Genomic DNA, 16,586 nt, shown 5'->3' on the forward strand with positions numbered 1-16,586 from the left:
CACGTTGTTTGCTTGATCATGCCTGTGCGAATCTTCGTATTCAAAAATGAAATATGAAAAAAATGTTTAAATTGCTGAATAGAGCATTGAATAACCTTTAAAATGAGCTAGCACACGAACTTTATTCTTATTTAAAAAAATCATCGATTACGTCATCACACTCAGATGGATGACGTCACTAGTATAACATATAAGTCAAAAAAATCATAATTTAAAAATAAAAAATCGACCTGCTTCAGGATTTTTCCTTATAGTCGCCAATTTACGAAATAACGAATTTATTCCTTTCATTTGTATCATACCGTATATTACTTCACCTAGATTGCGGCCCGCAAGATGTGGCAATAACTACTATGTGGCCCATGGGAAAAAAGGTTGAGTATCGCTGCTTTAAAGAGTGCCCCTTCGAATAGATTACAGCAATTCCTCGTCAACTCAGTACTAGCCCATATTCATGTACGTATATAAAATGTACGTATAGAAATAATAAATCAGTGATGGAAATACAGGGTGTCCCGAAAATATGGGTCATAAATTATACCACACATTTTGGGGTCAAAAATAGTTCGGTTGAATCTGACTTACCTTAGTACAAATGTGCCCATAAAAAAGTTCCAGCCCTTTTAAGTTACAAACTGAAAATCGATTTTTTCAATATATCGAAAACTATTAGAGATTTTCTATTGAAAATGGACATGTATCATTCTTATAGCAGGAACATCTTAAAACAAAATTATAGTAAAATTTGTCCACCCCATAAAATTTTATGGGGGCTTTCTTCTCTTAAACCCCCCAAACTTTTGTGTACCTTCCAATTAATTCATTATTGTGGCACCATTAGTTAGACACAACGTTTCTAAAACTTTTTTGCCTCGTAGTATCTTTTCGATAAGCTAGTTTTTATCGAGAGGCGGCTTCTTTTTAAATATATTTACATAAAAATGTTATGGCGGTTTTGTTCCTTTAAACCCCCCAAATGTAACCACCTATTATTGTGGTACCATTAGTTAAACGCAGCGTTTTTAAAACTTTTTGCTTCTTAGTATTTTTTTGATAAGTCACCTTTAATCGAGATGTAGCTTTTTTTTCAAAATATACCTAAAAATGTAAGTTATAAATAAATTTTCAGATTATTAACAAGTGTCTATAATCATACTTAATCATATACAAATATGTGATGGATTCGACAAATATTCAAAATATCTCGATAAACACTGGCTTACCAAAGATGTACTAGGAGGCAAAAAAGTTTTAAAAACATTGTGTTTAACTAATGGTGCCACAATAATAATTTAATTGGAACAGACACAAAAGTTTGGGAGGTTTAAGGGAACAAAACCCCCATAAAATTTTTATGGGGTGCACAAATTTCACTTTCCTGCCATAAAAATTCCACATGTCCATTTTCAATAAAAAATCTTTAAGGGTTTTCGATATACGAAAAAAAATCGATTTTCATTTTGTAACTTCAAAGGGCTGTAACTTTTTTGTGTGCACTATTGTATATAAAGTAAGTGAGGTTCAATCAACCTATTTTGACCTGAAAATCTGTGGTATAATTTATGACCAATCTTTTCGGGACACCCTGTATAATGCGTTCCATATTAACCAACAACTAAACTAAGGGTACTCCACCCAATTCTTTTCCAGATACGTTATTCAGTTGCATGCTGTATATTGTGTATATTATGCTGTGCAGTGCATGCGCTTAGACTTTCTATTCCGCATCTTATCTCCTGCGAAGAGTAAAATTTGAGATTTCGTTTTTTGACACGATTAAATTCTTAGTACTTAGTTTGTCGAATATTATATTCCCTATTAACCATTAAATAATTATTTGCAGATATGTTGGAGGATTGTTTCGAAAAGCAGGTAAAGCTGACCTCACTGAGGAAGACATTTTTGAAGTCATCACAAACTGTAAGTCAAAAACTTGTGGTGATTATTTGGAACAAGAATGGATGAATGAGAAAAAATTGGAGAAACATCCTTCGTTGGTCAGAGTACTATGGAATTGTTATGGTTTGAAATATCTTCTGCTTGGCTTTATTGATTTTGTAGTTTGTACATCAAGGAGGTAGGATTAAGTTAGAATTTTCTCCTAGATTAAATTAGAATTTGGCTTACATACAGATAGGCAATATACGAATGGAAATCTTCTTTAGTTGACATACAAAAATAGCTTGCTGCGGTATACCTAGTTATATTAAAGGTCAAGAAGTGTACAGATATAATAGAAAGCTGCACATAAATTAGTGACCAGATAGTAAAAACATGATTAAAACTTGATAGACCAAACATTGGGCACATGGTCTTAAAATAAACACTGATAAAACAAATGACAGTTAATAAAATAATTGTTTAGTTGAATTGTGGCTTATTTCCCATTTAGAATAGTTAATTACAAAAATTCCACAAGGAAATAACTTCAGAACAACATATAATGACAGTTTCGCTTTTGTAATGATTTACGAATAAGAGAAGCTCTATATAGTTTCGCAACTCTTGATAAACATTGTCACAACCAACAAAAAGATGAGATAGCTTTCGACAAAGTTACACGACATAACAGTCTCATACAACGTCTAAAGTGAAAAAGACTTGGCAAAAATGATATTAACATGGTGAGAAATTTCTATTGGAACCAACAGGCTGTAGTAGCATTAGATGAAAATAGTAAGGATGCGCAAAAGATAAGCAGAGGAGCGAGACAGGGTTGTGTACTTTTACCATTACTGTTTATATGTACAACTCGTATGAATTCATTAAACAAGAACTTGAAAATTATACAAAAGGGATCAAGGTAAATGGTGAAACTATAATAAATAACATTCGTTATGCTGATGATACGGTCATTATGACTGAAAATAAGAAAGACCTGCAGAAGCTACTAAACACAATGTGTGATAAAGAGGAATAGTTTAGTTTAACAATAAACATAAATAAAACAAAAACCATGGTCATCAGTAAGATGGGTAAAGTAATAACAAACATCCAGATAAAAAAAAAGATATTGAAAGAGTGGGTAAAAGAATGAAATAATTAGGAGTCTGAATTACTGAAGACCTAAATGCGAATTTAGAAATTCGATCAAGAATAGAACAAACAAGAGCAATCGTTTTGAAGATGGGAGAATTTCTCAGTGATCAAATACTCAGACTGCAAATCCGATATCCGATGGTAAAATGTTATATTCATTCTTTTCTTCTTTACGGCATCGAATCTTGGACTGTTAATGTTGCCTTAAAACCTGGAAGCTTTTGAGATGTGGCCTTTTAGGAGCATTTTGAAAATACCATGGATCGATAATATTACGAACGAAATGGTGTTGCACAGAATGGAAAGAGATAGAGAACTTTTGACTAGCATTAAAATGAGAAAGACAGCATATTTTGGATGCATACTTATAAATGAGAAGTACAAGTCATTGCAGTTGAATCATCATCATCAGTAGCTCGCCAACACTTTTTGGGTCCTGGCTTGTTCTAGAAATTTTCGCTATTCTGTTCTGTTCCTTGATTTGTTCTTCCAGTGGGTAATCTCAAGTGTTTTCAGATCTTGTTGCACTTGTTCCATGTATCCATGTATGTAAGTTTGGGTCTTCCCTTTGACCTTCTCCCTACTGGTGTTTGCCTCATTATATGTGTTGGTGTTTCGGTCTCCAACATCCGTTCAACATGGCCCATCCAGCGCAGACGTCCGATCTTTATGGATGTTATAACGTCGGGTTCGTTGTATGCTGCGTATAGTTCAAAATTATATCTTCTGCGCCATACCTCATTTTCTTTCACCCCCTTATATATTTATGTGTCTGAGAATTTTTCGTTCAAACGTACCTAATAAGTTCTCATCGCTTTTCGACAGTGTCCATGTCTCTGATCCATATATAAGGACCGGCTTTATCAGGGTTTTGTATACTTTGCATTTGGTTTTTCTCGTGATGAAAAAGAGGTCCTGGTCTTTAAGAAACGCCAAATATAGACATCTGTTTGCAATGGGTATAGCCAACCTTCATGATTGGAGTCGTCACTAGAAGACCAGGAAGGGCTGACTGAAACTAAAAGGTGCATGTGTTATCTCCATTGCTAATAAAAATTCCCTTCAATCTTGTTTAGAAAAACATTTTTGTAACAACTATAACCTTCATGCTATTCCTCTAGCTTTTCGCTCAACTGCTCTACACTAAGATGTTTTAGAATTAATACGGTAGACAACAATAAAAACAATAATAAAATAACAAAAATACAACAACCATTATAAAATGATAGACAACATTTAAGACAATTTTATGAAGAACGAAGTAGGTAAGAATAAGACATGGATGACGACAGAGATTCTGCAACTAATGGAAGAAACAAGGAAAAACAAGAACGATAACTCCATGTATACAACATTACAGCGAGAGATACAGAGAAAGATCAGAGAAGCCAAACCGAAAGAAGTGGAGAAAAAATGTCAAGAAATCGAAAATCTGCAAAGTAAATACGACGACTTTAACGTGCATAAGAAGGTAAGAGAAATTACAGGCTAATGTAAAAACAGAAGAATAAATAAACTTGTTAATGACAATGGAGAGATAATCGTGGATAAAGAGAGTATCAATAATACCTGGAAAAATTACATACGAAATTTATTTTTTGAGGAGAGGGAGAACCAGTCCCCAATACCTACGGAAACAGGACCACCTATACTAGTGGTAGAAATAAGAGCAGCCATAATATCACTAAAAGAAGGTAAAGCTCCAGGACCAGACGTAGGACAATCTGAATTTCTTAAACTTCTTGATGATGAATATTTACGAATAATATGTAAAATCTTCAATAATATCTATGACACAGGACATATCCCAAAAGATTGGCTAGTTTCAGAATTTATTACCTTACCAAAGAAACAGGGAGCAAAAAAGTGCAGAGAATATAGGCTAAGCCTAATGAGCCATACATGAAAACTTTTTCTTAAAATTATACATCGTAGAATATACAAGCTATGCGAAGAGATAATAAAAGACACACAATTTGGATTCATGAACTTGCGATATTTACACCTGCTTTGTGAACTACCAAAAAGCATTTTATACAGTTCAACACCGAAAAATGATATATGTTCTAACAAAAGCCCAAATGGATGATAAAGACCGACGTATAATATAAAATTTATACTGGAACCAATCAGCCACAATACGAACGAATCTTGGAGGTTAACCAATGGAAGCGATCCAGATTCTACGAGGCGTTAGACAAGGTTGTATACTTTCACCTATTATTTAACCTATATTCAGAGGAAATATTTAGTGAAGCCTTGGAAAATTGCGAACATGGAATAACTCTAAATGGAGAACGCCTAAACAACATCCGCTATGTACACGACACCGTTATTTTTGCAGACAGTTTGAATAGTTTACAGCAACTAATAAACAAAGTAATTGAAGTAAGTGAAAGATTTGGACTTCAAGTAAATATATCAAAAACTAAATTTATGATCATCAGCAAAAATAAAATTAGAAACGCCCAACTAGTTATCAATAATACACCAGTGGACCGAGTAAAACAGTATACCTATCTTGGAACAATAGTAAACGAACAATGGGATCACTCACAAGAAATAAAATGTAGAATAGAAAAGGCTAGGAGTGCATTCAATAACATGGCCAAACTCTTTAAAAGCCACAACCTTAATCTCGAGATAAAAATAAGGCTCCTACGATGTTATATCTTCTCAATATTGTATTACGGAGTTGAATCCTGGACACTCACTAAAGCAATGGAGAAAAAACTTGAAACCTTCGAGATGTGGCTATACAGGCGAATCCTAAGGATATCATGGACGGACAAGATAACCATCGAGACCGTATTACGAAGAGTGGATAAAGAAAGAGTGGTGATGTATACCATTAAAAGGAGAAAGTTAGAATATCTAGGACACATAATGGGAAACGGCACTAAATACAGATTTCTGAAGGTAATCCTTCAAGGTAAAGTATTTGGAAAGCGAGGAATTGGGAGAAGAAGAATATCATGGTTAAAGAACCTGAGGAAATGGTTCTCCACAACAACAACTAATCTATTTAAAGCATCAGTTAATAAAATAATTATAGCCAGAATGATCGCCAATATTCGAAACTAATAGGCACTAAAAGAAGAAGAAGAATTAATACGAATTTAATAATTGTTTAACGTAAATATGAATATTATATATGTACATATTTTTAATTTTTAGTATCATGACACCTTACTTCATAAGTCATTTGGTTGGATACTTCTCGCCAGGACAAACGACATATACTCGAGAAGATGGATACTTTTATGGATATTCCTACCTGATATATATCTGTGTGGACACTGTTTATAATCATCAGTATTTGTTGTGGGTCCAAACGCTTGGAATGGAAGTGAGGACTGCATTTGCATCTTTGCTATACAGGTAAAGTATTTACTAAGTAGGTACTATATTAGTTCATTTATTAACTCAGCATTACAATCCCTAGGGATTATAGCTAACGCCATGACGTTCAAAATCCCATTCTTGGGTGAGTTGAATTACTCCTCTGTCATTTATAATTTGCCGTTGTCTTTACTGATGGCGTAACCCGTTTCCATTTCTTCCTATCCTTGCACTGAACTTTTCAATCTTTCACCTTCATTGCTCTTATGTCTTCTTCTGCATCATCCAGCCATCTTCTTCTGGGTATTCCTCTACACCTGGTCCATAGTGGTATCCAGTTAATTATCCTTCTCATAATATTTCATTGTGGGCCAGGGATGGGAAAAACCTACCAGTTTAAACCTAAAACCGGTTTTTTACTTCTCAATAGCCGGTTTTACCGGTTGTTGTTTGTCCCGGTTATAACCGGTTTTTTCTTTTTAAAGTAAAAACCGGTTATTAGGTTTTTAGGGTGATTAGGATTAGGTTAGGTATTATTTTGGATACAAATCATAATTATAATCCTCAAGTAATTATTCCAAACAAAACCATAATTCAAGTTTTATTTTATAAATACAAAAGCAAACTGAAAGTGCAAACTCACATCAGCCAGAAACAATTAAGTTTTATTATAATATTTCGTTGAAAAGATATTTGTAATCATAATATTTACATAAGAAGTGATTTGGTTGAAGTAGACGCAAACATCATCTATTTTTCACACTTGACTCTTGACATTGAAAGTGGGTGAATGACTTTTTCTGATTACCAAAAATAATATTCTGACTATGAATATCGAATTACCGATTACGAATACGAATCTCCAAGGATTTCCCTACGTTTTCAAAACGATACACCCATACAGGAAGTATTAAATGAGTTAAAATGTACCTATTATACAAATATATAAACGTGTTAAAAGAAATACATGATCAATTTTTTTGATGGTGGTAAAAATAAAAGATAAATTGCATTATCCAATTTATTTCTAAGTAAAATATTTATCTTGATATTAATTTTTTTAAATCGCATTTGAAAGAGTCTGGGAAATTTTTTATAAGTTTAAATGGTTGGGTTAAATTGTATACTGTTGCAATATGTATATATTAGTCTTACGCTATATTATATTTAATAATGATCAATAAATATATAATAATAATAAAATAATAAATAAATATAATAATTAATAGAATAAAATGATTTCATTAAAAATTGTGTTTTATTTATATTGATATTAATGTTCTTTCAATATAGTCCTGTCGCCAGGGGGGTACAACGGCCTCCTTAATTCAGATGGTCTTACCCAAGTTTTTTTTATGTATTTTGACCCGTAGAACACGGATTTTTTGGGTAACAGTTGATCCGGATGTCGATAAGTTTGTTATAAACAAAGAACTTGAGGAATTACATAAGAGCGATTTTTCGCAAAACAAAACATTTTGTTGTATTTTTTGGGTGATTCTCAGCAACAAATGATCTTACAATTTTTTTCGTAAGATGCATAGTTTTAGAGATAAACGCGGTTGAACTTTCAAAAAACCGAAAAAGTGCAATTTTTGAACCCGAATAACTTTTGACTAAAAAATAAAATAGCAATTTTGCTTATTGCATTTGAAAGTTCAAGTCAAATTCTATCGGTTTTGATTATTTGCATTGCTAAAAATTAAGTTTTTACTTGTTAAACAAAGCCATAAACACATAGTGTTTCCCGTTCCCAATGCATGCGTTTTAATGTACGTAATCTACGTAGAAATGATCTGTATGCGCGCCTACTCGTTCGATTTCAAATGGGAAATGCATTGAAAACATCATTCAATCACTATGTGTTTATATGTAGCTTTGTTTAACAATGAAAAAATTAATTTTTAGCAATGAAAGTAATCAAAACCGATGGAATTTGACTTGAACTTTCAAAATGCGGTAAGCAGAATTGTTATTTTATTTTTCAATCAATCCTACTTAGAAATAGCCCCGCTTGCACTTTTACCTCCTCTACGTACTCGTTCGATTTTAAATGAGAAATCATTGAAACATCACTCAAGCACTAGGTGTTTATAGCTTTGTTTTAACAATAAAATAATACATTTTTGGCAATACAAATAATTAAAACCGATATAATTTGACTTGAACTTTCAAATGCGGTAAGCAGAATTGCTATTTTATTTTTCAATCAAAAGTTTTTCGGGTTCAAAAATTGCAATTTTTCGATTTTTTTAAAGTTCAACCGCGTTTATGTCGAAAACTATGCACCCTACGAAAAAACTTGTAAAAACATTTTTTGCTTAGAATGACCCAAAAACTACAAAACAATGTTTTGTTTTGCGAAAAATCGCTGTTATGTGATTCCGCAAGTTCTTGGTTTATAACAATCTTATCGCCATCCGAATCGACTATTACACAAAAAATTCGTGTTCTACGGGTCAAAATACATAAGAAAAACTTGGGTAAGTCCATCTGAATTAAGGAGGCCGTTGTACCCCCACTGGCGACAGGACTAATAGTACTAATTTTGATCATATTGATATCGAGTATCGAGTCGAGTGGAGTATCGCAAACTAAAGTGCATTGTAAATGTAACATTGTAAACCTATTGGATTAAAAAAACCGAAAACCGGCTTTTGTAAAAACCGGTTTATTGGCCGCTTACAACCGCCGCAGGTTAAACCGTAGGCAAAAAAAACCGGTATAACCGAAAACCGGTGTTTTGTCAAAAACCGCCATCCCTACTGTGGGCGTCTCTGTATATGCCCTATCCATTCTAAGCGAAGAGATTTTATGTATCTGACTGCAGGGTGAGGCAGATAACTGGCCTATTAGAAATATCTCGAGAACTAAAGGCAACAGAATCATGAAAATTGGAATAAGGGGGTTTTGAAGGATGATCTATTAAATGAAAATATTTTCATCTCTTTGCAACTTCCGGTTAACTTCGTTTTTTTAAATGGGATACCCTGTATATTTTTACATTTTTGGATTTTCTTTGATGTCTTCTTTCTTAAAATATAAGGTTTTGTAATATTATACAGGGTATTTTAAAAGATAATTACGTTTTTTTATTAATTTCGTAGCAATATTCACACTCTGTAGAATTGTAGTAGTTTGACATCTAAAACTCTACTTACGTTCAAATGATTTTTAATATGCTCTACTATTGTTAAGAATCATTAGTATAGCTAAATTTTTAATTTTAGTATACAGTGTTGGTCGAGACTCGGAATGAGTATTTTCTGAGTTTTCTTAAATGGAACATCCTGTATTTTAGTATTGTAATGAAATGATATTTTATGGTACTTTTCTGTTTCTTAAGCATTCCCTATACCTAACTGCTTTAATTTGTGCTTAATTGTTAATCGTACCAACAATCTTAACTAAGTAGGTATTTCGATAGCTAAACCATTATTGGTAATTTTAAGGACCAGTCTGGATTAATATGTATTTATTTCTGAAAAATTATTTGGGATTGAGTATTTTCACGGCCAACCTAATAAAATTTTACGTATTTTTTGTTGCAATTAATGTTTAGTTTGAATCACCAATAACTCACAAATTAAAGCAGTTAGGTATAGGGAATGCTTAAGAAATAAAAAAGTACTATAAAATATCATTTCACTACAATACAAAAATATAGGGTGTTCCATTTAAGAAAACTCAGAAAATACTCATTCCGAGTTTCGACCAACCCTGTATACTAAAATTAAAAATTTAGCTATACTAATGATTCTTAACAATAGTAGAGTATATTAAAAATCATTTGAACGTAAGTAGAGTTTTAGATGTCAAACTACTACAATTCTACAGGGTGTGAATATTGCTACGAAATTAATAAAAAAACGTAATTATCTTTTAAAACACCCTGTATAATATTACAAAACCTTATATTTTAAGAAAGAAAACATCGAAGAGGATCCAAGAATGTAAAAATATACAGGGTGTCCCATTTAAAAAAAAACGAAGTTATAAGCAACTTCCGGTGTAACCGGAAGTTGCAAAGAGATGAAAATATTTTCATTTAATAGATCATCCTTCAAAACCCCTTTATTCCAATTTTCATGATTCTGTTGCCTTTAGTTCTCGAGATATTTCTAATAGGCCAGTTATCTGCCTCACCCTATATATTTTCTGTCTTTAATTCTTCTTCAATTTCGGCATTTGTGTTCATTATTATTTCTCTTGTTACGTTTTGGCTCAGTATTGTTCTCATTACTTTTCTTTCAAATTTCAAAAGGCTATCTTCGTATTTCTTGTTAATCGTCATTGTTTCCATTCCATTTGTAACAACAAGTCTTGATCTTATATAGGTTCATCTTTGTTCTCTTACTTAGAGTCTTGCTTTTCAGCAGATTTCTATTCATTCCATAAGTTTTTTTGTCATTTCAGAATTCTTTTAGATGAGATTTAACGATTTATTGGTTATAGAAGTTGATTTTTTTACAACTAATTTATTATTATATTCTTTTTTAACCTGACCAAATCTATCAACATGTCTAAAAAGGATCTAAGCTACTCAATTTGATCATGGACTATGTCATAAAGAGTCAATAAAATAAAAGGATACGGAATGGACAATAATGAAATTAAATTCTCTATTACGCAGATGCGGCAATATTGATAGCACTGAATGAAGATAGCCTTCAAATACTAGTTCAAGGATTTACTTCGGAACTTTTTCCAACCTAACTTCTCAACACAGTTTATTCATTTCTTTCTCTTCATTTATTTTACCTCCCTTGACAATCATCAGCTCCCTTTAGCCCCAAATATTTTTCTTGATAGTGTTCTAACTGAACCAACATCTGTATCTACTCATGGACGCGTCCTATAGGAGTTACAGACTCTCTTTCTAAGGAATTTGTATAATGCTTAATAATTAAAATAATTAAATTACATTGTTGCCATATTTATGTTTTAGGAAAGCTCTGAGGTTATCACCTGTCGCTGTAGCAGAAACCTCTTTGGGAAACATCGTAACACTGATAACAAGAGACGTACAGTCGTTTGTCGCAGTAATTTTTACCATCAATGATTTGTGGATTGCTATAACACAGACAGTTATTATATGTTACATGCTTTACTCTAAAATTGGAATTGCCTCGTTCGTGGGGATTGGAATTTTGTTATCATCTATCCCTTTACAAGGTAACGCGTATTTAATTTGTTAGTATATTAATATTACATTTACAATCTGATCATAAATGACCAATGAACAATGTTAATTTAACCTAAATTACTACTGTTGCATAAAATTAAGAACTTACTCTACAACGTTTCTTATCTCAACTCTCAAGATAGTGCAGTATTCTAACATGCACATGAGCACAAGCACTATACTCTGCTTTTCACTATCATTTTTGCTTTGTATTCTTGAATCTTTTTGGTTTCCAGTAGTATCAGGGAGCTGGATTGTCTCAATATTTTCATGCATATGAAGTCGTTGCTACGGACTTCCTGCCATGTTCTTGATGACTATAACCACAGTTTTCATTCTTAGGTCCTTATTGAGGTCACTTTTTGCCACGTATCAGAAATAAATCTACAATGCTCAATGTTTCTCTGTATTTTGTTCTGCTGGAATCTTTGTATTATTATTATATTCCTTGGTCTAGCACACCTCTGTAGTTGCATCTATATGACCTAGATGTAAATAACTCTCTATTCGACAAAATATAGACTCTCATAAATCTTAGTCCTCTAGTATTCTCAAAAGTAGATTTATATTGCTTTATGTAAGGGGGAAATTCCACTTTTTAATCTTAAAAACATTTTTATATGATTTCTGATTTTGTTTTAATACTTTGTTTAACAGTCAATTTTTATTTGATATTTTTTTTATTTTTACAGTACTTATAACTACTTTCATTGCAAAATGTAGGTTGGCAGGATGTAAAAAAACTGATGAAAGGTTGCAGCTTACTCAAGAAATTCTTACGACGATAAAAATAATCAAAATGTATACTTGGGAAAACTTCTTTTCCAGAAAAGTTTCACAGGCCAGGAAGTAAGTAAAGTTTATTGTTGTTACATTTATTCGTTTGTAGTATTCGTTTTTTTTTATATAATCGGTTCTCGATTTTGATTGTAGAATCGACTACCGATATACCAACATTATTCAACATATACAGGGTGTTTGGTAAAGAATGGGCCATAGCTTAACCTCAGGTTTCTGAGGTTAAAATAGGCCGATTTAAGCTAACTTACCTTAGTACAAAGTTTATAATAACCGAGATACAGGGTGTCAAAGTTAAACTTTTTTTTTATTTATTATTGAATATTTCCTGACAGGCATGATATATCAACACGAAATTTGGTATGTGGGGTTTTTTTGGACGAGAAAACTAAATTCCCTACCAAAAAGTATGTGTTGCCCAGAGGACGCTACATACGCCTTTCAGCACTCATTTAATACGTTCTATTTTTTTATCCGTCACTCCTTATAATTTTGACATTAAAATTTTACATCAGTCTTAATTCTTTTGGTCATCTCTGTCACGTAAGTTTATTAACAGTTGCACTCAAATTATATCACGCTTGTTTCAGTTTGTCCACTCCACTACCAATTACAAAAAACTCATATTTCGCTATCTCAGATATTTAGTAAATTTGGATTCTTCATTACATATTAACATTAACACACACTTAGACCTATATTAGTTAGCTTTCTTTCCATTATTCACTCATACAATAACCACTTAGTTGGAAGCCTAGCATGTTATATTTTCTAGAATTCTTTTTTTTTATTTCATTGAAAACAACATAAATTTCAATTAGATTTTGCTGCCACATATTTCATTCCCCCTTTTGGTTATTCATTCCATTACAAAATTTTATTCATTTCGTTATTTAAAATTAATTCTTTAACATTATCATTCACTTCCGGATCTTTATTTTATTTTAGTTAATTTAACTGCTTCACAACTGCTACCCAATCTTAACAGACAACAACAGAGTTTATTATTACAACAGTATGCAGCTGAATCTGAACACTTCCCATCTTGTTAGGCAACCAATAGTACATAAAAGTACAAATAAAAATAGTACAACATAAAATTAGAACTTTTCTTGATTTACCATCCAATCTTTCCACGTCAGGTTATTAATTGTTTACTATGTAGTATATATCTCTTTTTATTATACTAAATTAAAATGTCATCTTATCATTTTACAACCAATGACGTCACATTTTTAACCATGGATTATACCAACCTTAAATCCTACAATCCAAAAGTTTTTTCTGGAATAGAGAGTTGCTAATTTAGACTTTAAAATAGATTCTAATTTTTTATATTAATTTAATTACATTTTCAAACAGTTATTAACAACCATTACATTTTAATCAAAATCCGAACTTAAAACTACGCACTTTTTGAAGTTCTTAACCAAAAATTGCCTTTATCTTATCTTGTCATGTCACTCTTTGTCATGTCATATTGAAAGTACATTTCCTATATTATCAGTTGGTTTGTGCCCATTGAACTGGCAAATACCTAGTTTTTCGAGCAGGGAAGCATGTTGTCCTTTACGCATGTACTATTTTAATCCTTCAACATCGACTGGTATTCACCATATTTTATTTAAATATATCATGTAAACCATATATTATTATAATGTTACCACTCTAATTGGTGTGCTAGTTTCAAGTACTCAGCAGAATATAAGTATTCTCCACATGTTTTTTCTAATTAACAGTCACAATTTTAATTTTTTGCATTCAACTAACGTGGAAATACTTCATTCTAAGCACTGAAGATATTCTGAATTAGAACGAAAACGTTTTGCACGACTTTTTATGAAGTTTTTTAATAAACCATTTTATACCAGTATACAACTTGAAGTTTTTACTTCTGTATGTTTTTTTTATTAAAATTTTTATTTCCCTATTAGTTTTACTTAAAAAAGGTAATTCTTTCATCTCCCTAAACTCAACCGATTTCGAGATAAACGCATTTTAAATCTGCGGTGCAACATAATTTTTGGCATATCATTGTAGTTACACCTGAAAAATGACTTAAAACCATAAAATTGCCAAAAATGTATCACAAATTTCTTCAAATGGAATTTGCGATGCAATGACATAAATTTGAGAACTGGCACAGTTATTATAGTTTTAAGTTATTTTTCGTGTGTAACTACAATGATATTATGCTAAAAATGATGGTGTATCGCAGATTTAAAATGCGTTTATCTCGAAAACGGTTGAGTTTAGGGAGATGAAAGAAGTATACCTTTTTTAAGTAAAACTAATAGAAGAATAAAAATTTTAATGTCAAAATTATACAGAGTGAGAGATAAAAAAATGAACATAATAAATGAGTCCTGAAAGAAGTATGTGGCGCCCTCTAGACAACACATAATTTTTGGTAAGAAATTTAGTTTTCTCGACCAAATAAACCCCCACATACCAAATTTCATGTTATTATCTCATACCTGTCAGGAAATATTCAATAATAAAATAAAAAAAAATTTAACTTTGACACCCTGTATCTCGGTTATTATAAACTTTCTACTAAGGTAAGTTAGCTTAAATCGGCCTATTTTACCCTCAGGAACCTGAGATTAAGCTATGACCAACCACCCTGTATATGAAAATGCCACAGCAGCAATAAACCTCCACACCAATCTCAAAAAATAAAAAAAAATAAAACTAAAAAGGGAGTAAGACAAGGAGACAAAATCTCACCAAAACAATTCAATACCAAAAGATGTTAGAAGGGAAAAACAGAAAACCGCATTACGAAGTTGATGTGGAATTGGTCAGGACACGTCGCATAACAGAGTGACAAAAGATGGACAAAGAAGAGTTTAGAGTGGTGGCCAAGGGCAGACAAGCGGAGTCGTGTAAGATCACCTACCAAATGGACGGACACATTAAAAGAATAACGACAAACTGGATTGCAGCTGCGCAGGATAGAGAATAGTGGAGACATCTTGAGAAGGCCTATGTCGGACAGTGGAGAAATTTGGCTATGATGATGATGATGAGTACTCGTTGCTTTTTGTATATTTATACGATAGCCTATATATAATATATGAGGACATTAGAAGATGAGTCTGGGTATATACGTTCAGTCTAGAACCCGTTAGTTTTTTCCCCTTAAATTGAGTATGTACATCTATAAATACAAAAGCAATAAGAAAGAAGACTAAAACGTATTATTGTGATCTACCTTGATTAGTTAATCAATTAATTATCTCATTAATCAAACAAATCAAAACATAAATAAATTGTAAATCTCAGGGCTAAATTATGCTATCAATACTTACTTTCGTGGCTTCAAAATATTTCTCAGTGGCTTCCTAATAGGGATAGATAAAAGAGAATAAAATAATACACATATGAATTTTAATTAGAAATTATAAAAGTCGTTTATTTTATCAAACGGAAATAAATGTTTAATATTGCAAATTTTATTTATACTTCTATCTTTATTTTATCTAACAATTATGAAAATAGGAATCTTATTTCTTTTTGTCTCCAAATTTGTTTTTTTAAATAATTAACTATGAATCTCTCTACCTCTGCTATACAGGATTTTCTTCCTGTTCAAATTTTTTTGATATAAATGACTATAATGATTTATAAGTAACAAAATTGATTGAGGTTTGATGATTTTATAATAGTGAAATGTGTAGTTCAATATGCACTGTGGTATTTAATACGCAAAATCATACATTCATGTCTCAACAAAAAAAAAAAAAAAATAATAAAACTGACCTTTGCTGATGATTCGACAATGTCTTCACACAAAACACGTTTCCTTCTTTGCTGGTGTTGCGATCCAAAGAAACTCGTCCACGTTTTCCAATAATGTCCCTGCTCCTCTGCAAACTCGTTCTCCCTTTCCTCACTATGCCTCGTACAGTACTCGTTCGGGCTTTCTCCTGATGCAGTATCCCAACTTTTTAAAACACTGAAACAAACACTGGATACTTTAGATTCAAGGAGTTATATCATCTCTCAACTTGGCCTATTACTCGTTCCACGATATGCTTTCTTGTCACTTTTCCAAAAACCAAACGGCCTTTTACTTTTCTTGTACACTACACTCAAAACTGGACTCCTCCTTTCAATCCAACAAAACACACTGACCCACTCTCCTCATTTATTCTCATCCTTTTAAATCGTTCCCCTCCAGAATCAATTTTCTAACCAATCATAACAACTTTCAATC

General features: G+C 32.1%; 1 protein-coding gene across 1 annotated transcript in view; it reads left to right on the forward strand.

Moving 5' to 3' along the window:
- The window catches only part of LOC114349539 (ATP-binding cassette subfamily C member 4), a 104,077-nt gene that overhangs the window by 25,139 nt on the left and 62,352 nt on the right, over positions 1-16,586 (forward strand). The window contains exons 2-5 of the mRNA XM_028299946.2: positions 1,844-2,077; positions 6,217-6,420; positions 11,330-11,556; positions 12,259-12,415. Of these exons, the coding sequence (XP_028155747.2) occupies positions 1,844-2,077; positions 6,217-6,420; positions 11,330-11,556; positions 12,259-12,415 (822 nt within the window). The remainder of the gene's footprint in view (positions 1-1,843; positions 2,078-6,216; positions 6,421-11,329; positions 11,557-12,258; positions 12,416-16,586) is intronic.

The sequence above is a fragment of the Diabrotica virgifera genome, chromosome 1, assembly GCF_917563875.1.
Source record: "Diabrotica virgifera virgifera chromosome 1, PGI_DIABVI_V3a".
Lineage (NCBI taxonomy): Eukaryota > Metazoa > Arthropoda > Insecta > Coleoptera > Chrysomelidae > Diabrotica > Diabrotica virgifera.